The 26,168-nt window shown below is 30.2% G+C and overlaps 1 protein-coding gene across 2 annotated transcripts in view; it reads right to left on the reverse strand.

Annotated features, from left to right (window-relative positions):
• LOC145318747 (protein spartin-like) overlaps positions 1 to 26,168 on the reverse strand; it is a 148,991-nt gene that overhangs the window by 73,127 nt on the left and 49,696 nt on the right. For both annotated transcript variants that reach the window (XM_080160239.1, XM_080160240.1), the window contains 6 exons: positions 22,470 to 22,532; positions 22,094 to 22,203; positions 21,788 to 21,848; positions 16,727 to 16,776; positions 10,470 to 10,552; positions 7,491 to 7,538 (listed from right to left, as the gene is read on the reverse strand). In XM_080160239.1, the coding sequence (XP_080016365.1) occupies positions 7,491 to 7,538; positions 10,470 to 10,552; positions 16,727 to 16,776; positions 21,788 to 21,848; positions 22,094 to 22,203; positions 22,470 to 22,532 (415 nt within the window). The remainder of the gene's footprint in view (positions 1 to 7,490; positions 7,539 to 10,469; positions 10,553 to 16,726; positions 16,777 to 21,787; positions 21,849 to 22,093; positions 22,204 to 22,469; positions 22,533 to 26,168) is intronic.

The following is a 26,168-nucleotide window of genomic DNA, read 5'->3' on the forward strand; positions in this document are numbered from 1 at the left end:
AGTATTTCTGGTGCTGTCATTTATTTTGAAGTAGTTTCTCAGGAAAAATTTTTTTTTGAGGGCGGAATTTTCCATTTTTAGGGGGGAAGGGGGTGTCCCACCCCCAAAGAAAATATCTTAAAACCAACACATGACCAAAAGGTATATACCCTAAAAAGTAGAATCCGATCGGTTCAGTGTTTACCGAGATCTTAAGGGACGGACGGACAGACATCAAGCTACTTTGTATTATAGATAACTAACCTAGGTAGTCCTGCAGTGTTAGGGTACTAAATACGCCAGCATTAAGTAAGCTTTTTAGTGCTCACTAGCAAAATTATAATCCTTTTTAAGGATACTTGTCACTGACATATTGCGGGTATTAAATATGCATGGGATGTGAGAAATGGCAGATTCAACAGAATTTTAGAAATTGTTTTTGTTGTTTTACTTTTTCTTCAAGAGAGAGAGAGTTGAAAGGGACAATCCTTAGTTTGTTTTTATAGTTGATTGGTATGCTATCTTATAATGTACAGGAATCTTAAGGGATAAGACAATATACGATTAAAAATATCCTATCTGTAGATTAAAATTAATGGTTTATGTTTGGAACCAAACAATCATAATTCAATGAAAGTACCCAAAAAATTTTAAAAAACAAATTAGATAATGCTGTTATAATATTTTGGTACTAGTGCATTTTACAATTCAATTTCTAATCCCTCCCTGATGTTGTCAGTTGGTATTGCTAATATAAGGCCATTGTGAAAAACAGTGTTTAGCACATGTTAAACTAGCAGTGTCTAAACATGTAAACCATTAATTTAGATCTATAGAAGTAAAAAAATTTTCTAGCATCATCGGGGATGCACAGCTAAAAATTTAAGAATAACATAAACGTAAGAGATGCCCTTTTGAAGAAAGGTGGCAAGTTGTCAATAATGCATCAGTGCCTCTGTCACAAACAAATACATTTTCATTTCCGAACAAATATTGTTATTTTGGAGAGTAGCGACTATATAATTCTTTACATCCTGTAAAGCTGTACGAACATTTTATTTATTATAATTATATTCACGAAAGAAAGCCTATATAAAACATGGATCATAAAATGATAATAAAGCACTGAAATTTTTTTTTTTAAATTGGTGGAAGAAGTAAAACCAAATGCCTTTTCAAAAAGTCATAGAAATATTTTAAAGAGATAGTTGCACGAAGTGTATTTAAAAAGTTAAGGTACTTGGAGTCGTTAACTTGTATATGTCTTGGTAGAATATATTAGGCATTGGATAGATAAGATTATGTGTTAAAGAATTTTTAACATTGACCTGACCAAACTTTTTTTATTTGACAATATCTAAAAATATATATATATATATGTTAAGGCAAGTTTTTTAAGTAACCCCTGTTCAATTTTTTTATAACTCTTGTAAAATATGCGGCAAATCATTCTCTAATACTTAAAATAAAAACAGTTCACTATTTTCTTTAAATGCACTTCGTGCAACTATCCCTTTATACTTTGTTATATTTTACAACATAAACAAATACGACCTTACAATTTTCATAACTTTATGTGGCAATTGAGCATTATGATCAGCTGATCTTTATTTACATTTTCCTATTCAATTGAATTTCAATGAATTCAATCTAGAAATAAGAAATGAGCTATTATGTTATTTTACACTAGCGGCTTCGCCCCTAGCCTCTAGGGGCTTTAACCCAAGAGATGACCAAAAAAAAATTTTGGGCGAAATTCGTAAAAGGACCAAGGAAATCTTCAGCAAAAAAAAAATAAAAAGATGGGGGGGGATTTTATTGTTTTGGGGGGGGTTGGGGGTGTCCCACCCCCCAAGAAAATAGCCTAAAACCACCACAGGACCAGTAGGTATATTCCCTGAAGAGTAGAATCCAATCGGATCAGTGGTTACCGAGATCTTAAGGGACGGACAGACATCATTCTACTTTGTATTATAAGGATAATGTTATCCTTGTTCGTATTCGCATCAAAGAACTTACAATATAAGAAAAATGAAACATCAAATCCGCATAAAATTTATTCTTACTGTAAATGGCCATAAACTCCACAGCTTTACTGTCTGTCAGACAGTCTACCCTTGCAATAGTAGAAAGACTATTTTTCTTGAAGATTCCACATACAACATAAAACATGCAGTATAAGACTTTCTACCCGTATCCGTCAAAATGCCAAAAAAGACATTTATGTTTTGAGATATGTAATTTTCATGATTTATCAGCTTTATAACTCACTTTGTCTATGGTTTTTTTTTCTTCGCTACTTTGTTCTAATGTCATCCTTGAATCATTCATAATTAATGAAATGTTAAGCGGAAATTAGAACGCCCCTACAAGAAATAAATTGTAATAGAAATTGAAAATAAAATGGCAATATGTTGTATAATAGTTAAATTGGTAATTTTCTTCCAATAATTGAAACACGTTACGTCTGTGTTTTTCTTCACTGAGACAAACAATTTAAATTTACCTAGGCTTTTCTTCAATTAAATACGTTGGTCAGTAGCTGATTAAAAAAAATAATCATTAATCATCCTGTAATTTCATTTTTTCAAGTAATAAAATAGAATACCTAAATCTTTTAAATACTAATACAAAGTTTGAAATCTTGAATTTGATAAAAAAAAGCTGTGAAGGTTGATAACTAGATACATTGGCGTGTACAGGGATTGTAAGCCTCGAGGGGATGAGGAAAAAAGTAAGACAGCCCTTTTAACACCTAACCCCTGTTTGTTATTCATTGGAGGAATAAGCTACCCTTTAATAAAGTTTTTTCTATTTTAGTTTTCGCTAATAAAGCATAATAAGGAGCAGTTAGACATTAGCGAAGTGTTTGACTATTTAAAAAAAACAATATTTGGGTATAGTCCCTTTCGTAACATCGCACCTTATGGGGCGATTCTTCGTATTTTCCACAGTACCTTTTTTCCTTTTTCTAGCCCCTGCAGGGGGCTCTAACCCTGGGGGGCCATTACCTAACCCTGTGGGGCAATCATCTAACCCAATATAACCTAACCTAACCTAAAATAACCTGTAAAAAGCCATTTTTAAAATAATATGGGGCGATGTTACGAAAGGGACTATTCTCCAATATTTTAGTTTTATCCTGTTACATAATCAGAAGTAAGGTTTTTTCTTTGTCCATAAGGATTTCGCTGAACCGATTGATTTTTCTAGTTAAAGGAAGCTACACATACGTCCTTGGTTGGTTTTAGGCTATTTTCCTGCCTCCTCAATTCTCTAGTTTATAATATTTTACCTTCATATAAGAGTAAGTACATACTCTATTTTCCAAAAGTAAATCTTGTAAGTTTAAATTAAACAAGAATAGCTGTGTCCATAAAAGTAGCAAATCAATTATAAAATAAAAAATATTTAGATTAAAAAAACATTAGTGCAGAAATCTAAAAAGTTAAGACAATGGTCAATACATTAATGTACATTCCCAATAATGATACACAACATTACCCATATAGTTGATTGATTTAAGTGGTTGGAACGTTTGGACACTCAAATTAACAAACCAACTAACAATTTTTTTAAAAAAATACCCAAAGCTGTTGAGCCAATTAATAAGAAAACGTTATTGTTAAACTTTGATGACTAGTGTCCCCCCCCCCCCCACAGTCTGTCTTATCGTTCTAATACTGTTTTTAAGCCTCAAAACTTACACCTTTATGGAATTAGCACAATCTATCTCCCCCTTAGTAAATATTCCAACAGACTTAAGCAGTAATGTATGGGAATACTATATTTATAGAGCAGCTGCGCATCTAAAAAAAAAGCTGAAAATAAGTTTTCAATCTCCTATTATATTGAACTTCACTTGAGATATCTCGATAACAATCTGTATTCAAAGAGACGAGGGGAGAGGAATAAATCTTCCAAAAATCTATATAAAAATCCGGGTAAAGCAGTAAAGATTTCTACCATTTAACTAAGTAATTTGTAGCAAAAGCTACTTTATCTGAAGATGCCCTGTACCAACAAGTATCCAGCATAAAATTTACTTTGTCCGTCGGTCTTTCTCTCATGCTTAAAAAGACTTTTTTCTCAAGATTTTGTGATTTGTATAATTTATTAGAAATTTTCACTTTTTTATGACAAAGAACAATGCAACTTCTGCTATATAAATTAAGTTGTCCGTTTGTCATTCCATAATTTAAGACACAAAAATTATATTTACAAAATAATTTTCAAAAGTCTTTTCTTATTCCTGAAGAGAACAAGTTTTTAAAAGCAGGCTGAGTAAATTAGGTCTTTTGATTATAAGGGAGGGAGAGAAAAATTAACTTTAAAAATTAATGTACATTATGACTCTTTCTTCCTCTAAATAGTTTAGTGAAAAAAAATCAATTGGTGTGTTATCAGAAGATAACTTTTTGTCCTACTAAATGTTTTTTACATGGATCTTAAGGGATAGTATAATGAACGAATTTCAAATTACCTCTTCTTTGAATAAAATCATTGGCAGAAAAGTTCGAACACTACTAGTGTGTACTAACAAATCAAATTTTGACAGAAGTCCCCTACAATTTATTAAGCAAATAAGTAAGATAACATTATTTTAGAATGATAAATTAAAGTCCACTGTCCCCTCCCTCCCTGTATTTTATCCGACTCTCTATACCCCATCTCTAACTCGTGTTGGAGACGGTCCCCTGAATAAACACGTTGAACAATGATATCGATAAAAATTCAATTTTCATACATTTTTTATGCAAACAAACTCGCTGTGGCAGTATGCAAAACTTTTCCTCCAATTTTCAAATGTTTTTAAAGCAAACCTGGTATCTAGGGAATCTATATTTAATGGGAACGAGGGTTAAATAAAAGCCTAAAACCATCCCAAGACTTAACTCAAATACAATACAGCCAAGTCAAACCTGGGACCTTGAATCGGTTCAATGGTTATCGAAATATTAACGAGAGGTCAGAAAAATATCCTGAAACTATCCCAAGCTATCCTTTGGAGAAATCAATCGGTTCAGATGATTCTATTAAATTTCTTTGTGTTTTCGTTTTAATATAAAATTTAAATTTTCATCACTTTCCATATTAAAAAGATTTATGTAAGAGATAAAAAGAATCGTAAAATTAATCTTTTATTAATGATGAAGCTAATAGAATTTTATTAATGTATATCCTTTCCATACCCTCTGTTTGTTACCTAAAAGCATTAATTCATTTGGGCTATTAAACCCCCCAAAAAAGTTCACAAAAAGAATAATAAAATAAATAAAAGAGCTGCTTCGCTCTTCCCCCACACAAAAAAAATGAAAAATATCTGAAATTTTAGTGAAAACACTTTGTATGAAAAATTTTGTGATATTCAACGTAAATATTAAAATCAGGAATTTAATGGATGTATAATACAAGGATATTGTGACAGGGGATATTTTGTCGTCAATTTAAGTTGCTAATTAAGTCCTCACATATTGGTCAATATGTTCCTCCATTGTCAGGTGCTGGCAAGGCGGTATCGTAATTTTAGCCAGCTAGGAGAAACATTTTGTCAAGTTATGAGAGAATATATAACAATATCCAATCCACGTATTCTGTAGCCATTAGGATTTTTCACTTTTTGGTTACAGAAATAAGGAATAGATATTCCGGGGCTCGGCAGCCGCGCTTCAACCGCCTGTAAGCCTCAATCATATCATAATTTTACTATTTTAAAAATCCGTTTGAGGCTTATACAGTGTGTTTTTTATGAGAACTTTTTAGAAAGCAATTTTACCCCATTTATAGTTATCAGAATTTAATGATTAATGGCTTATTTTCTTAGTTTTTTAATGCAATTAATAGAACAACAAAAAATATTTCAGTTTTTATTTAAAGTACAGTAAAATCTAAAATTCAAAACTAAGGTGTCAACATCTAAAAATGGTTTTAGCGTATTTTTCTTATGTTCAAATATTCAATCTTTTGCAAGAATGGCTGCCAAACACCTTAAGGTTGAGATATAGAGCTAAAACAGATACTATTAGGGACATGTACTAGAACATATCAAAGTTTGAAGGTCATATCTCAACCAGGGAGGGAGTACTGGCCCCTCAAAGTCGACTACAGAAAATTCAATTTTTTTCTTGCAAAGGGTAGAAAATTTAGGCATAAGAAAAATGCGCTAAAACCATTTTAGATGTTGACACCTAAGTTTTGAATTTTAGGTTTTAATGTAATTTTAAATAAAAGTTAAATATTTTTTTGGTGTTCTATTATTTGCATTAAAAAACGAAGAAAATAAGCCATTAATCATTAGTCTGATAACTATGAGTGGGGTAAAATTGCTTTCAAAAAAGTTCTCATAAAAAAACACACTGTATATATATCTTGGCAGCTACATAAAAGCGATGAACGAATGATTTAGGTTTATCATAAAAAAAATCAAAATTCAAAATTACACCTTGTGTAGATTGGATTTATATCCAGAAAGAATTTATTTATTTCGTTCAATCAATTTTCCAAAATCTGAACAAATGGTGCATTGCCGACAGTCAGACATGCAAATTACCGAGTAATGTAGAGTAGCTACGGTGCTGCATACTTCCTTGTAACCTACACCCATACGAAAGAGAACTAGGGCAAATAACCAATAAAATACTGCTTCTTAAAGTTTATTTCATATTTTGTCAAAAATCTTTTCGTTTTGTATATTTTTGTAAATAATCCTTTCTAGTATATTTGAAAAACTCTATTTACAAAATCAGACCTTGAATTTGTCCATCATCTACTTCCAAACATTAGAGTAAAACAAAAGGGGGGAAGGGGTTAAATGTCCCCTTCCCAAGGACCCTGTGGCGACTGTTTCGAATTGGACCCTTGAAATTCAACCAATAGCGTCGGGAATATTAACAAATCCAAGTGTTACAAAAGATCAGAAAGCAGTTTGCTTGCTGACGAAAAAAGTCCCCAACAGGAGGATTCAGGCAGCTGTCTGGTTATACATGTATGTTTATAGATTTATTTTCCAAACTTCAAAATATCATTGATGCAGGATAAAAAAAATTATAACGAAATACTAAACAGGATGTTAAATATTGAATATTATTCACCAAAATTTTAATATCTAAAAAAATGAATATGACAGTAAAAAATAAATATAAAAAAAAACCATTTTATTAGTTTAAAGAGATTCTGAATTTCGTGGTATATTCATATCAGAAAACGCCGCGCCTATCTCAAAAAAAAATGTCGTGAATTGGTAGAAAAAGACCGCTACTTTAACAACTAATAAATCTGTATTGGCTAATAATCTTTAAAAGCTTTAGAAGCCTAACACAAGTAATATGACCGACAGACCGACGGACCAAGTAAATTATGTACTGAATGATCATAAATATGAGGAATCTTCACAAAAAATTCAGCCATGTAACACTAACAGGGGCCGAAAAATCCCCCATACCGTCTCTTACATACAGACTGACGGACGGAAGTTTCGCATCATAGAGTAGCTTCGCTACTGCAGAACCTACCTTGACAATGTGCAGAGTTTCTGGATAGGATGGTGTACTAACCTCCCCCTATAACAAGAATATTTTATTGGTTAAAAAGTTTAGACACTGGCAGTTTGTACCAACCAATTAATCAAGATTTATCAAGGCACAAGGAACTTAAGGTTTAAGATAAGAGATGATAAATTGATGTACATCCCAATTATGATAAACAAAATAGTTGAAATGTACATACATAAATTACACACGTTACTACATCAAGTTACTTAATTACTATAGACATGCAATTTAAAATGCTTAAATTCCAAACCGATTGATATCCGCTGGATTAGAACCGGTTCTCAGCCATACTCATAATCATACATAGCAACATATTACAGACAATTTTCCACGAATATTAAAATAAAAATCATAAAATTAATACCAGTTTTGTTAGCCCGGGCCTCGGGGCTAATAAAAACGGTTTTAATCTTACAATTTATCATTTTAATATCCGCGGAAAGCTGTCATAATACGATGCGATTAATAAATATCGTTTTCTGTTTTGGTTATTATTTTCAAAAATAATATATTTTCCGTAAGAAAACATATCTTATTATATTTTGCCTCGCAAATATATCCTTATTATATTTTTTCTAAAAAGTGAAAGGCTACTCTATAATCAAATTTTAACCCCAAAAAAAGTCTAAACATTGTTTTTTTTTTAATTTGACACAGCCGTTCTTAGTGTATCTAAACACTAGATGCTATGCCTCTAGAGACCTATAAGGACACTTAAGGAAAGGGGTGGGGTTAAGTCAACCTCACACTTACCATTTTAATTTAATTAAACTTCCCTATACATACATGAAGCTTCACTTTAAAGAAGAACTATATCGGTTATCAGCTAGCGGAATTTTATGATTTTTTATATAAGGATTAGGTGCACTACTTATGGAAGAAATTATTCTTGTTCTACTGTACAAAATCATGAATGGCCTAGTATAATAATCCCAATTGAGAAAATATGGAAAGTATCCTTTTTGTTTTTTAAGATACTCTAAGTCCCCACCCCCTTAACTAATGACTGCACCAGTGCACAACCTCTATTTGTAATTAATAGCCCCTGTCAAGACATTCCCCGACTCTTACTATTAACCAAGTTTTCGTTTTAAGTTTAAAAATCTGATCCAAAAACGTGCAGAAGACAGGAGTCAACGGTCCCCTCAAATTTACCAACTCGAGAAAAACACCCCCTATCAAACACACGCCACTATTTTCCTTACAACATAATTATTGAGAGCTAATTTTGTATCCTTTTTATTTGGTAGGGGGGGGGGGGGGGGATTATAGACCAAAAAAGAAAAAGTAAAAAAATATGAAAAGTTAATAAATCTTGTTCAATAGATGACACGTCCACGAAAATTGATTTCAGGAAAAAAAATTAAACTTCAGGTTTTCAAATTGTATCTTTTTTTTTACAAAATTGACGTAATGTTCAATATTATGTCTATCTGATCAGTAAGATTTTACTTTTAGATTATCTTCTTAAATAAAATTACAAATAAAAATAATTTGAAAAAAAAACAACATTTGCTCGCAAAAGTTTATGAGTTATTATCTTTTTTTTTGTAATTAATCAAAATCAAAGCATGATATTAAACAATAACATAATAAATAATATTAATTTTTTCTCAATAATTTACTTTGTTAGGCAAGAAGTTAGCTTAGTTAGTTAATTTTTTCTTACGTGATGAAAAAAATATGTATTCTTTGGATTTTTAGAAATAGTCCCAAAAATAAGTAATCTATTATTAGTCCGTACTTTCAGCCAACAAGAAAAGGCCTTATGTTATCATTTTTTATTTTTCAATTCGTGGATAATTGTCTATAAAACCAAGAAATAAAAATACAATTTTTATATCTTACACTCGACTTATAATTAAATCTAATCTAGAGCTGGATCTTTAAATCATTTTAGTGGTGAGCCAGATCTGGGTGAGCCGAATTTCAGCCAATCACAGCGTGGCATTTCATAAAATGCTGTGCTCTCATTGGTGGAAAGTTGGCTCACCCCGATCTGGCTCACCACTAAAATGATTTAAAGATCCAGCTCTGTGTGAGTATAACATTCTTACACTTAGAAAAGGTTTTTGTTTTACACAAAAATCAGGGATCTAAAGGGATAAGACAATGGCCGATAAATCCCCAATGATAATATACAAATTTACCCCTTCTGTAGATTAAAATTTGTGGTTGAACCATTTGAACACTCAATTTAATCAATCAAAATTCGCTCAAGTCCCCAAAGTTGTTAAGCCAACGAATAGCAAAGCGTTATTATAAAACTTTGGGGACTAGTGTAATAAATAGCTTATTGTCCCCTCTCTCTCTTGTGAGTATAAAATTTCTTACAGATAAAATACTTTTTGTTTTCCACTTAAAATGCTAAAAGCCATTCCACAAAAAGTAAATTAAACTTTTTAGCTTTGGTTCATTATTTGTTTTGTACATCCGGTTTTAGAGTAATAGAATGTGTGTTAAGATTAGTAAATTGTTTTAATCATATATATTAAGGCAGCTAAAACGATAACTTTGATCTTCATGCTTTTATTGAATTGTAATTCGACAGATAATACTTCGTCACTCTGTTTTATTTATTGACAAACAAAAATATTTTTTTTTAAATATAGTTTTGCTGCTAATAAAACGCGTGTCTATTACAGAACCACCCACCCTTTATTTTGAAAGAAATTGAAATTAAGGGTTTGAGGAAATTTATGTGTTTAGGATAGCCCCCTCCCCTACCCGCAGGGGTTTGGCATATAAAATAACCCATACTAATTTTAATTCTAAAAAAGGGATTGGAGGTTTCTGTGCCCGCTAGGCACTTATAGAGGAAAACATTATATAACTTTTTAGCTTAATTTAAAAGCACCCCCCTTAACTTTTTATATTTACTGACAAAACCAATACAAGAGGTGCATGGAGTAGCTTCACTACTAAAATATAAAAACTTACATTATTAGAGATATAGAATATCTGAACATCTGGTAAAGAGAAGATAATAATACCCTCCTCCCAACTTGTGCTGCGAGTCATTTCTGAAATTTTAAAAATGTTATTTCAATATGGCCTATATGAAAACAGTGTGTGAATACACATTACTGCATTCTAAAAAAACAATATTTAAACATCTGATAAAAAGACAAATATAGAATATCTAAATACATGGTAAAGAGAAGACAATTATACCCTCCTCCCAACTTGTGCTATGAGTCATTTCTGAAATTTAAAAAATGTTATATGGCCTGTATGAAAACAATGTGTGAATACGCATTACTGCATTCTAAAAAAAACAATATTGCTGCATAATGAAATATAAAATATCTGGACATCTGGTAAAGAGAAGATAATAATACCCTCCTCCCAACTTGTGCTACGTGTCATTTCTATAATATAGAATATATGAACATATCTAAAATATAGATTATCTGAACATTTCTGAAATATAAAATATCTGAATATTTCAAAAATATAGAATATCTGAATATTTCTGAAATATAGAATATCTGAATATTTCTGAAATATAGAATATCTGAATATTTCTGAAATATAGAATATCTGAATATTTCTGAAATATAGAATATCTGAATATTTCTGAAATATAGAATATCTGAATATTTCTGAAATATAGAATATCTGAATATTTCTGAAATATAGAATATCTGAATATTTCTGAAATATAGAATATCTGAATATATGGTAAAGAGATAACAATAATACCCTCCTCCCAACGTGTGCTACGAGTCATTTCTGAAATTTATTAAAAAATGTTATATGGCCTGTATGAAAACAATGTGTGAATACGTATTACTGCATACTTCCTATATCATAAAATAATCATATAAAGAAAACTTGACAGTATATATTAATGTATATAATATCCAATTTATATTTATAATTGTTGTTATATTTGAGAATTTGCATCTAATTAATATTACACAATATAAAAATGTCTGTCAATCCCTGAAAATATACATGCACAGGGCTTTGCCAAGGGGGTATATCTCAAAGAGATAAAAAGTAGGGGAACCAGGTCCACCAAATTTCAAAGATTAGGTGGCACACTTATTAAATTTAACCAACCAAAGAATTTTTTATCCAATCTTAACCAGACAAATGCCATCTAGCTAAAAAAGATGCGTAGATTTCATTTCTGGCAACCAGAAAATCCGCAGAAATAGAATTAACAAGATCCAAAAAAGTTTCATTAAAAAAACCTTACACCAAAAATAACAAACAATAATTATAACGACGACTTAGTTTCTTTTTCCTGTTTAATTGAAACTAATTTTCAGGCATGCATGTTTGTTGGTATAGTACTTTTTTTAGAAACCAAAATACAGACATATTTAAAACTACAAAATTGTATATTAGTTACTAGAAAGATTATATTTTTTTTCTTGCTTTAAAACAACTTTTTGTACATAAAAACCCATAATGTCTTCATTATTGACACAAACATGCATGCTGTATAGTTTTAAAAATTTAGTCAAATAAAATACCTGATTAGAATACAAAGCAAGAAATAAAGGTTATCAACTCCCTATGAGCTTTTTGTGTTAAATAGAATTATTAATAAGAATAAAAGAGTTTCAAAAAATAGTAAAATAACAAAATGTTAGGTGAATTGTTAATATTAAATCAATCAAAAAATGTTTTACATTCTTATAATTAATTTCAATAAAACATATATATGCTCAAGAAAGGTTATTTATAATTATGAATTCTACCAGACTAAAATATAAAAGGGGAAATAGTTTATGAAGACGACACAAAATGATTTTAAAAATTACTTATTTTTATCTTTTTTTTTAATCTTTAACAATTTTAATGTTTTTATTATGTAAATATATAAAGTATTATTCAACCTTAAAGGATTTAATCTTTTTCTTTGTAATTTACATGTCTAAACAGTGTAAAAATGAAGTTCTTAATTACGAATTTTCAAATCATTAGATTTTAATACAGTTTATTATAGAAATAAAGAATAATTTCAACAAAAAAAAATTGCTACAAAAAGGCTTACTGTATTATTAAACTGACTTAATTGTATAATTGCATTCATTTTGTTTATTTGCCTTGAAAAATGAGTGTTTAAGTGCTGCATTGGTTAAAATCAAACCTAAAAGTGCTCTTTATTCAGTGACAGAGTGAAAAAAATATATACCTTGTTTTATAGTTTTTGATCTCTTTTTTTATATATTTTTATCTGATATGTATATCAAAATTTAAAAGTATCTATTTCATTAGATATTCATACTTTGCTAAAACGTCTTGGTTACTTTTTGCACTATATTTGCTCTAAAAAGGATTCTTTATCTGACTTCTACATTTAAAATGAAAGATTTTATCCCAATTATTATGTTGACTGTAGAACAAAAAAAATTATTTTGTTTATATGCAATTTTCTATAATAAAATGTGAGAAATGCCTTTTTTCACATGTAGGGCGAAAAAAGTAACACTGAAAATATTTTTTATGTTTTAAGCATGTCCTAAACTCATAGATAATAAACTTTCATAAAAGATTTACTTCAGAATATGTCATTTAGGGCATAAAATTAATTTTGCAAATTAACATTGCAAATGTTTGCCAATAACTTTTAAAAATGATTTCTGCGGATTTTCTAATTTACATGGGTGTTTTCTACACATTTTCCCCTTTCTAAAAATACCTTCCTCATAAAGATTGGCTTCCGGAAAGTATATACTTTCCAAAAATGATATGTGTGGGTGTTGCAACCCCTTCATCTGCAAACCTGTTCCACATGTACCACTTTTTGGCTCAAAAAAATGCAACAAAATATTTCAGCTTTTTATTCAATTCTTAACAGACGGACGGATTGACAAAGTGAAGTACTAATAACTGAAATCACTGTCCTTGTATTTTATATATTAAGAAAGTAAAGGCCATTAAATACATATTAGAATAGTGACTTGTACAAAACTGAGTCTGGTTCTTAAAAAAATAAGTATATGAGAAATATTTTTTTAATCTTCCAAAATTAGAGTACTCCTCCACCTCCCCCTTCTTTAACAAATTGAAAACAAGAAAGTGATATTTTTTATGTTCTGATTACTACTTTAGGTTAGATCAGGTTATATTGGGTACTGGGTAGCAACACAGGGTTATGGTCTCCCACAGGAGTAAGGCAAAGGGAAAAAATACCCCATCTCCCATATTTTCAATTTATTAAAAAAAATAAAGCAGTGATCTACAGGCACTTTTAGGGAAAGCCCAAAAAAAATCATCTTTAGAGACACATAAGGAAGGGGAAAGTCGACCCTCTATTTTTAATTTTAGTTTGAAAAGGATTGTCTAGGGGGGAGGGCAGGGGCATCCAAGCTTTTTATTTGGGGGGGGGTAAAAATTTTTTAGGGGGGGGGTAATTCGTGTTTGGGGGGGTAAAATGGCGCGCGAAGCGCGCCGCAAATTTTTTTTACACCCCCCAAAATTTTTACCCCGGGGGTATAATTTGCTTGGGGGGGGTAATTACCCCCCCTGAAATCTGTTGGCAGGGGTAAATTTAGTTTACCCCCCCCAAAATTTACCCCCGAAGTAAAATTTTTGGGGGGGTAATTTAAATTTTATTAAATATATAGTATTTAAAATGCGCGCAAAGTGCGCAAACATTTTTTTTATTAGAGATTTTTTATTTTGGGGGGGGGTATTTACCCCCCCAAAATTGTTTGGGGGGGTAAATACCCCCTCCTAAATGGTTACCCCCAGGGTAGGGGTAAATTTTGAATGGGGGGGGGGTAATCGCCCCATTACCCCCCCCCCCCTTGGACGCCTATGGGGGAGGGGAGGTCATCTTTTTTTTGGAACGGTGGGGGTACCCGCCCCCAAAATAGTTACTTATATATGAGGATAAAAATATGATTCTATCGACGGTTGTCAAATATATTGTTTAAGATCTGGTCTCTCTGTACAGAAATGGAGTTTTTATTATCTGCATAATATCTTAAATTATATTCAACAGGGAGAGAGAAGATATTGGACTAAAATTACACTGGTACCCAAACATTTCTAAACCTGTTATCTCATTAGTTGGCGTTGGGGACTTAATTAATTTAGTACAAACTAGCATTGTGCAAATTATAAGTTTACTCAAAAACTAATTGGGTACTTTTATTTTTTGGGTATTGCGTTTAAGGCTATTTATATTTTAAGATTTAAGTCTTGTGGATGGTTTTTGACTATTCTTCTGTCCCATTATTATCCATTTGAACACAGATCCTCTATATGCTAGTGGCGCAACCGCTATTCATATTTTTTGTCTGAAGCTTAGGATCTCGGAAAATACCTGTCCGAATTGGTTATACTTTTCAAGCTAGATTTTAAAATCTCTCAGGTAATTATAGCCAACTTTTCTGACCTTAACCGCCCCCCCCCCCTCATAAAGGCTAGGGTTGAAGCAACATATAAACAAGTCTGTATAACATAACAATATTTTCCTCCCATTATTTTGAATGGTAACTACTGCGTCAAAACTGATTTCATCTTTTAACAAGAACAATCAAATTATTTTCAATTAAGCTTCTTTCAATATGCTTTCAATATGCTTTCACAAAAAGTGCATGTTGAGCACTATTATCCTCCCCCCTCTCTTTTATTTGGAAATAAATTGAAAGTAAGGAGAAGGGGATAGTTTTTCCCCTGCGAGGACAATTACCATGTGAGTTTGTTCCTGCAGTGGCCTAACCCTGCGGGGCTACCCGCTGTCCAATATAATCTAACCTAGCCTAACCTGACCTAAAAATATAAACAAACAAACGAAAAACTATCCAAAAAGCACCAGCAATATAATATATTTTTTTAATTTCGCTTCTAAACCGATAATTATACGGTGGATAAGAACCGGTTCTTAGCCATACTTAAAAATTATGTATAGCATAATATTATTTCCAATTTCCTACAAACATAAAAATATACAATCATATGATTTAAAGTTAAAACCAGTTTTTTAGCCCGTGCCTTTGTACATTTTTATATCCGCGGAAAGATGATTATAATACTATGCGATAAGTAACTGTTCCGTCCTTAATTTACTTAACATTACTAAGTCACTTAATTGCATGTTTTCACCAAACTTAATCTTAATGTGAACTGGAGAAGACTCTTTTTTATAAATCAAGCGGTCAAACTGTACAAGTTTTACAAGGGGAATAAATGATGGGTGGGGGGCTAGATGGTAAATACCAGTATTAGTGTCATGTCTTTTGCAGGGAAAAAGGAGACATTAGACTAAAAATTATATTGGTACCCAAAGTTTTATAAGCATGTGTCCTCGTTTGTTTGCTTAAAAACATTGGTTTTTACGAACGAGTTGTGTCCAAATATGTCACCAATAATTTAACTATGGAAGGGTCCAGGTTCTTTGCTTTGAGGGAAAGACATAGACGTCCAATGATGGGGGTAAAGGGGTGTTTATATAAACCCCTAAAACTTAGGATTCCCTAATCCCCCCCCCCCTGGAAATTTTAAAAATACATTTAATTACCTTCTCAAACCTTTGAACCCGCTAATTTTGAAAATAAAAAAGCTTTGACGTCCCTGGGGGGAAAGCACCACTTTACTTATGTGATGAAAATAAATACTCCTATTCTGCGGTTAATTAAAATTGTAAATTATAACTATAAATTAATTAATCCACAAGACAGACAATTATGTAAATTTAATTATGTAACTAATGAATATCTTCATACAAGCTTCTGAATTTTCTACAATCAAAACCAAGGGAGGGAGGAAACATTAGACTGCAAATTACATAGGTACTAAATGTTTTATAACACATTAACTTATTCGTTGACTTAAAAACTTTGGTTACTTTTATTCAATTTTGATTGATTGGGTCCAAACTTTTCAACTGATAAATCCAATCTATAGAAGGGGTAATTTTGTTTATAATAGTTGGGGATGAATATCAATTTATTGTCCATTTTCTTATCCCTTAGGATCCCTTTTATAATTATATTAACCATGCAAGGAAAATTTTGACCATAATAGCACAGCAAAAGCTAGCTAACAGATAAGATAAGGATATTATTTATAAAGAAGCTTATGCATCGAAAAACGTTTGGCTATCTTAAATTTTGCAACCTTATTTTGTTGCGTCACATTTTTTTTCAACTATTTTTACTGTTCATGAGAATGTAAATTTACTAATTTTTCGTTTTATCAGAAGAGCATTCCCTTAGTCATTTAATTACCTGATTTGTTATTTCCTGTTGCACCAACATTATCTTCTCTTGTATCACACCTGTAAAAAATATCAGTTAATACTAATTTTTTACTACTAAACTACCAAACCAATCTGGTTTTTGACCCTATGTTAGGTTAGATTAGATAAAATTAAAAGGCTACAGATCAACAGGAATAGAGCCCCACAGGGTTATAACATATATTTTCTTATAGAAATAAAGGACAGAGGCTACAGTTGTCTTTAAAAATAATTTTATATTAAAAATCCAAAGCTAACCATGCAGATTTAAATAAATATTTATAAATAATGGGCCATCTAGAACCATTAAAGTGATAAACTCTTTAAAATAATAAAACTCATTGTCTCAATGCTCATTTTTTTCGTCATAAGTGGCTATTTCCTAAGAGGGAGGCCCTCCCACCGCCCCTCATTCCCTATAAATCCAGTTTTATGTTTCGGATTGAAATAAAAAAAACTGATAGCAGTGATGTTTATATTTTTCTGTGACAATTTCTTTGATAAATATTTTTGTTTCAAAAAAAAGAAAAAAAAACTAAATAAACAATATTCTTTTAAAATTGACAAGTATTGATTTCTGAGATTTTTTGGATAAAAACACACATACACATGACATTATTGTTATTGTAATATTTAAATCTATTTATTTATTATTGTATACTACATGTGATCTCATCTGTGACCCTTTATTCATTTTTTATTTAATGTCTTTTTTTAAATGCATTCTATTTGAAATATATTTACCATAATTCTTTTAGTTTAGAACATTTCAAGGAGTAATTCAAAATCATCATTTTTGACTTCAGGAGATAATGAAAAGTTATACCAAACGGGACTATGCTTTAAAAAGAGAAATATAATTTCAAGCTCCTTCTAGCCATGCAATAATGACAAGTTTATTTATGTTGAATGTTTGCTAAGAGGAATGGAAAAAAATCAAGTTCTACCCAGTTTTTTGAGAAAAAAACCTTTGTTTTAACTAATATATGGATCATTTGAAAGATTTGTGATAATTTACTTTTATTTAAAGCTATTAATTTGAAAGCAACACAGCATTCAATAAGCAATAATTTTCAACTATTTGACCATTCTTTGCTAAACATCTCAGAAAGCCCAAAATGCAAATATTATGCATTTGCCTCATAAAAATTCATAAATTCCAGCTGGGTGGTCTTACAATCAAGAGAATATCTAATAATTAAACTATTATAGCTCAATATAAGATTTATAAAATCAAAATAACTTATCAAAGGCATGAAATCTGGATTCTTATAATTAATTAGGTTTTAGCTGTCTTTTCTGCTAAAGCAAATTTTGGTTTTGCAGTTTTGAAAGTTACAGATCTAGAAGTTGATATTGTAATAAGCATATATGTAAAATAACAAAACAATTTAGATTCAATAACAGTTTTTGAGCAGTAAATAAATAGAAGCTTACATTGTTTTTGTTCCACTTATATTAGTATTTTATTGTTTTAGATATTTCTTTCCACACAATAGCATTTTTTAATTGGCCAAGATAAAAATATCTCAAGAAAAATAAATTATTTGTCTTTCCTAATCTATATATAATAATAACATAAATCAAATATGAGAATTTGATAAAATTGGTAAGAAGAAAAAATCAACTGAACAAAGCTTATTCAATCAATATGATTTATCTTCAACCTGTGAGATAAATGTATTTTGTAACAGGTAACAAAAAATTGACAATCAAAAACAGTTGGTGTATTTTACAAAAGAGAGGCTTTTAGATATTCAAGGTTTGTAGGTTATTAATAGATTTCAAGCATTACATGATGTTCCTTTAACAATAAGGTAAAATCTTGAAAGCCGCTCCACAATCAAAGTCAATTACATTGTTGTATTTAATTTTGGCCTGATTTAATGATGTGTAATAATAATAATAATGTTAATAAAGTAATAAATTTAATTCTAAGCATAGCATCTTTAAAATATTAATGTTGACTATTAAAAATTATGTTTCTTTGATATAAAAAGCACAATTAGTTTGTCTAATTCTTTGATCTCTGGAGCTTTACTTATGCAATTGTCATCCATATTTTATATCAAAGTGTATGGCCTTTTATATGCTTATTAAAACAATTTATCTATAAAAAGAAAAAGGTTCAAAGAGTAATAAATTGCGGATTTCATTTAAATGAAATGAGAAAGAAAAGATGTATATAAATTTGATGCAAGTTATCTTAAATGAGAGAAAGATAAATTGGTAAGATTTCTTGTATGGAGTATTGCATTTTTTTCATATTTTAGTTACAGGATAGATAGATAGATAGGCTGCAAGGTATTTTATATGTGAAAATATAAAAGTTGATAGACCCAATTTCTTCAGGATAAACATATTTCTTGCTCTTGTGCAAAAAAAGCTGTTTGCTGTGTGTGGGTGGGGCTTTACTTATAAACTGCATGTCAAATATTATGCTACTTTATATCTTTATCTGTCACAAGCAACTACACCCCTAGAAGCCCCGAGGGGATCTTGTGGTGAAGGACCTGGAAGGGAACCTCCCCCTATTTTCCGTTTCAAATCTAAAAATAAGAGTAAAAAATATTATCAGGGGACATTTTTTTCCAGGGTACTGTCACCCAAAATTATTATAAACCTTTCCTGGACCTTTGAAGAGCTATATTGTAAAAAGAGATCCATATCAGTTCAGTGCTTAGCAGGATTCTTTGATACAGAAAGACAGACATCTTGTTACTTTAATATTAAGATTTATTGGAGACTTCTTTCATAAAATAAGAATGAGTTGTTTGTTTTTTTGGATGCTTTACCTTAGGCATGAATAATCCTTGGTAGGTCTATTTTCCCTAAATCCAACAAAAAGATGGGTAAGTAACAGCTAAAAGAAAAGCCGTTTAGCTGTTTTTGGCTAATTTTAGGGCAAATCTATCATTAATTACGTAGGAATTAACTTTTTGAAACATATTTTTGCTTTAACTCATGTGAAATGATACCAAAACCCATATTTGATATTTCTAGTACCAGCAGCTACTTATTTAAGGAAGGTGAAATTTCCTTTAAAAGAATATTTACTATTTGAGTAATATTCTTGTGTCAAATATATGTAATGTTTTATTTTTTATGCTATATTTAATGATAGCAATTTTTGAGTTTATATTTGTATGGTGTATCATAAATAAATGCACTTTTTCATAAACATCTTCCCTGATTTTTTATGGTTCCTACAGTTCATTAGTAACAGCAATAACAGTTCAGAATCAGATATTAAGGAATAAATATTCTATTGTGATTATTGTATAAGATTCTGTTATAGAAACATCCATTTATCAAAGTATATACCCACTATACTAAAGTTTATTATTATATGCCTGAAATATATAATACTAATATAGTATATGTATATAAGGATAATATCATGTATGTAGGATTTTTGCTGATTTTTTGTACTCATAGCAACAGAGTATCAAGGAGTTAAACAAGGAAGATTACTTCCAATAGCTGATAAACTATTTACAACTAAGGTTTATACCAACTATTCTTCTATCAAAAATCTATCTATCTTTCAATCTCTGTGTCTATCTATCTATCAAATTATGTATTTATCTATCCCCCTATCTATGTATCTAGTTAGATATAAATCTATCAATCCATCTATCTATCATACAATCTATCACTCTATGTATCTATCTATCAAATTATGTATCTATCTATCCATCTATATCAATCTAAGTATCCATTTATCTAGCAATCTATTAATCCATCTATCTATCATTCTAATTCATTATATCTATGTTTCAATATTTCTATCTATTTATAATACAAAGTAGAACGATGTCTGTCTGTCTGTTTGTAGCGATCGGGTTCTCCTTTACAGGGTAGCTTCTCCCAGGAAGGTTTATAACTATTTTCTTGGGAGGTGGGACACCCCCAACCCCCCCAAAAAGAATGAAAAATACCCCCCCAAAAAATTTTTTTTTTCTTTTTAAAACTAAAATTAAAATAGTGGTGTCGACTCCCCCCCCCCTCCCAAAGAAAAATTTCTTTTTTAAAGTTTTCTTTTAAATCTAAAATACGAAAAATTGGTTTGATCAAACCTCTTGGGGCAAAGCCCCTAGAGGCTAGGGGTGAAGCCGCTAGTCTTATATATATAAATATATACATTATATCTATCAACCAATCTACCTATGTATCTATCAATCTATCTATCTATGCATCTATCAATCCATCTATCTATATGTATCTATCAATCTATCTATCTATGCATCTTATAAATCTATGCATCTATCAATCCATCTATCTATATATTGTATTTATCAATCTATCTATCTATCAATCTATCTATCTATGCATCTATCTATCTATGCATCTTATAAATCTATGCATCTATCAATCCATCTATCTATATATTGTATTTATCAATCTATCTATCTATAAATCTATCTATCTATGCATCTTATAAATCTATGCATCTATCAATCCATCTATCTATATATTGTATTTATCAATCTATCTATCTATCAATCTATCTATCTATGCATCTTATAAATCTATGCATCTATCAATCCATCTATCCATGCATCTTATAAATTTTTGCATCTATCTATCCATCTATATATGTTAAGCTATAAAAATTGGAAAGATTTTTAATGAATATAATAGATTAAAAATCTGCATAAAATTTTAAGGATTTTTTATAAAATTCGTTTTTTATATAATTCATTATTTAAAAGCGCAAATCCAATTTAAGTTAATAAATTTTGACCAATAGGATAGGTGGATTGGAAACTACCTGCGCTCTAATTGGTTGAATGATGTACGTCACTTAAGCTTCTCCAATCAGGGCGCAGATAGTTTTCAATCCACCAATCACACATGTCAAAATTATTTAACTTAATTTGTATTTGCGCTTATAGATAAAGAATTATACAAAAAACGAATTTTATAAAAATTCCTTAAAATTTTATGCAGATTTCAAATCTATTATATTCATTAAAATTCTTTCCAATTTTTATAGCTTAATATATGTATATATTAATCTATGTGTCTAACTATCAATCATACTTACATTTGAGTGTTGTAAGGCTGTGGGGAACGGGGGCGAGGTGGGGGAGGGCGGGCTGGTACTTCTAACAATAATTTTTAGATTAATTCATATACATCCCCATTGATAATTAACAAAATTACCCCTTCAGTAAATTAAAATTATTGTTAAAAATTAATAAAGATTCAAGAAAAGTACCCAATGTTTTAAACCAACGAATAACATAACTTAATTGTAAAACTTTGGGTACCAATATAATACACAAAGTCTAAAGTCTCCTCCCAAATTAATATAATTAAACAAAAATAGTATCAATCTAAAATTGATTTCCTCTAGAGGTGGCCGCGTTATAGGAGGGAGGGGGATCTGAATCCGAGCTCCCGTAAGCTGGTGGACGGGAGGAGTAGCTAGAGCACCCAGGAGCATTTGAGGTGTTTCCACTGTAAATATAAAAAGATAAATATAGACTAATGGTTAGATTTATAGAAAGATAGATGAACAGTGATGTAAAAATAGAAAGTTTATAATCCCATAGCCAATAGATTAAGTAATAGATAGATTTTTACTTAGATAAATAGTTGAAATTTTAGGTAGTAAGTTGGACTAATTGATAAAAAAAAATATTTATTTATTTATATTTTTGATATCAAAAAGAATAGTAAATTGATGCACAGATAGATAGATTGTGATAGTCTTAATATATTACCTAATTGGAGGGGCCAAAATATCTGTAATTTCAATAATTCTACTGTGGATATGCTCTCTGCTTCTAAAAATAATGGAATAACAGTCATTTATTATAGATTCAACAAACAATTAAAATTACTTAGAATAACCACTAAAAATTTAAAGATAAATATTAAATGTTGTATTAGCCACTAGCTGTTGCAACCCTAACTCAAGTGCTCTTTATTCAAAATATGAGGAAGTAGGCTCAAAATAGCCTAAAGTTATCCCAGGACTGATGTGAAGCTTCCCTAAATTAAGAATTCCATTGGTTCAGTGGTTAGCAATATCTTAATGGACAGAAAAAAAGTTACTTTTTGTATATAGAAATATCAGCTAGCCCCTAAAAGCCATTTATAGAATAGGGGGATAATAGATGCAATATTTCTTGGCAGGGTTGAGACACATTCCCAAAATTAGTTCAAAAATGTTCCAGGACCTATAAGAAACTTAAAAGCACTATTGTAAAAGTATGTGACAAAATTTAAAAATAATAAATTAATATACAATGATATAACTTCAGGAAATAAAATCTCATGAAAGGGTGTTATTTGGCCTTTTACACTGTGTGTATAATCAATTATCTCTAAACAATATTAATGTTCTATTAAATAAAATTGATCTTAATAAAAATGAAAATCTGAAATTCCTTTTTGTGTTTACATAAGAATGTTTCTGAAATCTAATTTTCCTTCAGATTAATTTTAATTCTAAAATGTTAAAAAGTCTCAGCAGCTGTGAAAGGACAATTTTTATCACAATAAACCAAACTTATAAGAAAATTTGGGAATAGTCCCTTTCGTAACATCGCCCCATAAGGGGCGATTCGTTGTATTTTTAAAATGGCTTTTTATAGGTTATTTTAGGTTAGGTTAGGTTATATTGGGTTAGGCGATTGCCCCACAGGGTTAGGTAATTGGCCCCGCAGGGTTAGAGCCCCCCGCAGAGGCTAGAAATAGGAGAAAAGCTACTGTGAAAAATACGAAGAATTGCCCCATAAGGTGCGATGTTTTTTCAATACATACACTGTTAAAAATAATTTTTTTTTTTAGCATCAGATAATACTATATATTCTTCACATTAATGTATAGTATCAATCCGTACATTATAGGAAAAAAAACCTCATTACGATACAAGGAAGTTTTCAATACTGTATTGGGTATTAGATATTGTACTGTGGAGTAACATGTAGTACTAAATAATGTATTTGTCTGTATAGTATTATCCAATACGCTCTTTGGAATAATATTCAATACGGTAGAAGTAAGTTTTTAATACTCTCCTTCGCAATTTTTGATACCCTCTATCATAATTTTTGATACTCTGTAGAGTATGAAACTGTTTTACTTTGGATGAAAGATCAGTTTATAATATATGATTATTATATGTACATATACATTTTGTTATATCAACAAACATACCAAGCAGAGCAATAAAACATTAATTTAAATGTAAATTTAGTAAAAAAATGACTTTAAAGATGTTTAGGGCTAAACATGATCCTTAAAAATAAAAACTATGGTCAGCCATAATTACAAAAATCAAAACTATAAATGTGAGCATAAACAGTAACTTTTCATCTTAGTCTAAAACGACCAAGCTGAAAACACTTCCATGAGAGGTGTGCACGATTGGTGTCTGTTTCAATTATTCTTTACAGTACAGATTCGTACCCTAGAAGGTATGAATAGTTACTATTTTAATATACTATTCTCTTGCGTATTGTCCAATACTCTACAGTGTATCAAATATTACTATATTAGATAAACTTTACTCCAGCGTATTTTCCCGTACGATAGAGGGTATCAAATATTACTATTTTAATACACTATTCTACAGCGTAATTTCCCGTACGATAGAGGGTATCAAATATTACTATTTTAATAAACTTTTCTACAGCGTAATTTCCCGTACGATAGAGGGTATAAAATATTACCATTTTAATAAACTTTTCTACAGCGTAATTTCCCGTTTGATAGAGGGTATCAAATATTACTATTTTAATAAACTATTCTACTAGCACATTTACGGGTCCAATACTCTCCAGAGTATCAATTGATACTAAATAAAAAAATTATTTTTAATAGTGTAATACAATAATAAACTGCAAACAGCAGATCCTTTAATTGTAATTTTAAATTAACATTTTTTAAAAGATATATAACACATTAATTTTTAAATTTTAAAACAGAAAAACTGGGGGGGGGGGGGGAATACAGGGAACATGGTACAAATACACAGACAAGCATTATGTAGCTTTTATTAAGGTGTTCCATCAATTTTATACTACATCTTAAATGTTTCCTATTTTACTATTAGTTTTAATAAAACTTGTCTTCGACTCTATACAAGTCCGGGTTAGAGTCTCTAGAATTAATTAATTTAATTTAGTGTTTCCTTTAGTTTACAACTCATTGTCTTTTTTTCATGATTCTTGAAAGAATGAATAACAATAGAATTTAGAAAATTATGTTTAGTAGCTAGTGAAGCTACACTGTATGTCTTGCATCTTTCAGTATAGCTTAATATCCGATTAATATCAGTTAAACTATAACCAGAAGTAAAAAATCATGTATTGTATCCTACACTATGTTCCACGGGTGACAAAAAATCGTTTTTTACATTTTGGAAAATACACTTTTAAACAATTGTTCAGTAATATACACAAGTTTTTGGAAATAAAGCCGAAAGAATTAGCTCTTTACTATGAAAAATAAGAATTTTATATGATATTATACCAGAGGTATGGAATTAAGTTCCTTTTCATCATTGTAAACAACTATTTTTAAGGTCAACTAAACTACATTTCAAATCATCGTGGACCCTTTATTTTTAAAGCTATTTTTAAGTATTATATATTTTTGGAATCAGTATGTAATAATTTATACGTTTAGCCTTTAAAAGAAGTCAAATCTCCATTTTTTGTTGTAATTGTAGATGGTTTTCTTAGCATACCCGATTTCTGTAAAATAGACAATTTTCTTCTAATGAAAATTTTACGTTTGGTTCCAGATCTTTTAAGACCAAAAAAGTCCAAGCAAATCCTCTTACATGGTGATATTAGATGTATGTATAATATCAGAGAACTTTACCCTGTGTATGCGAAGGTATGCGAAGTTTGTTTTTTTAAGCCCTAAAGATACTAGGGTCTATCAAAAAATAACAATTTTTAAAGATATAAAAGTAATTTATTTTTCTACTTATTTCCAACACATATTCAATTAAACTAAAAGTAGAGAAAAGTTTTAAATAAAGATAATCCCTAAATGTCTAGGCTCTTATCTGAACCATTTTACCTTTTTATTGGGGGGGGGGGGGGAATGCCCGACTTATATCCACATCTGAACCCATTAAAGCTAGAAGTTAAAAAATTGTATGTGGTTTTTAGTTCAAATATATATTCTTATTTAATTCGTTAGCGTTATTTACCCCCTTCCTCCCTTTTATTAAGCAACCTTTTTCCAATGGTGCTTTCATACTTATTAAAAAAGATAAATAGAATTTGTATTGTTTAAGATAGAAAATGCTTCCTTTCAAGTAAATTGAAAATAAAATGAAAGTCTTTCATATCAGAGATTTATAGGGATTAGACAATGGCCGAGAAATTAATGTACATTCCCAATGCTAATACACAAAATTGCCCCTTCTATAAATTATAATTAGTGATTGAAACGTTTGG

The sequence above is a fragment of the Acartia tonsa genome, chromosome 5 (genome assembly GCF_053477335.1).
Source record: "Acartia tonsa isolate MP-2025a chromosome 5, ASM5347733v1, whole genome shotgun sequence".
NCBI classification, from domain to species: Eukaryota; Metazoa; Arthropoda; class Copepoda; order Calanoida; family Acartiidae; genus Acartia; species Acartia tonsa.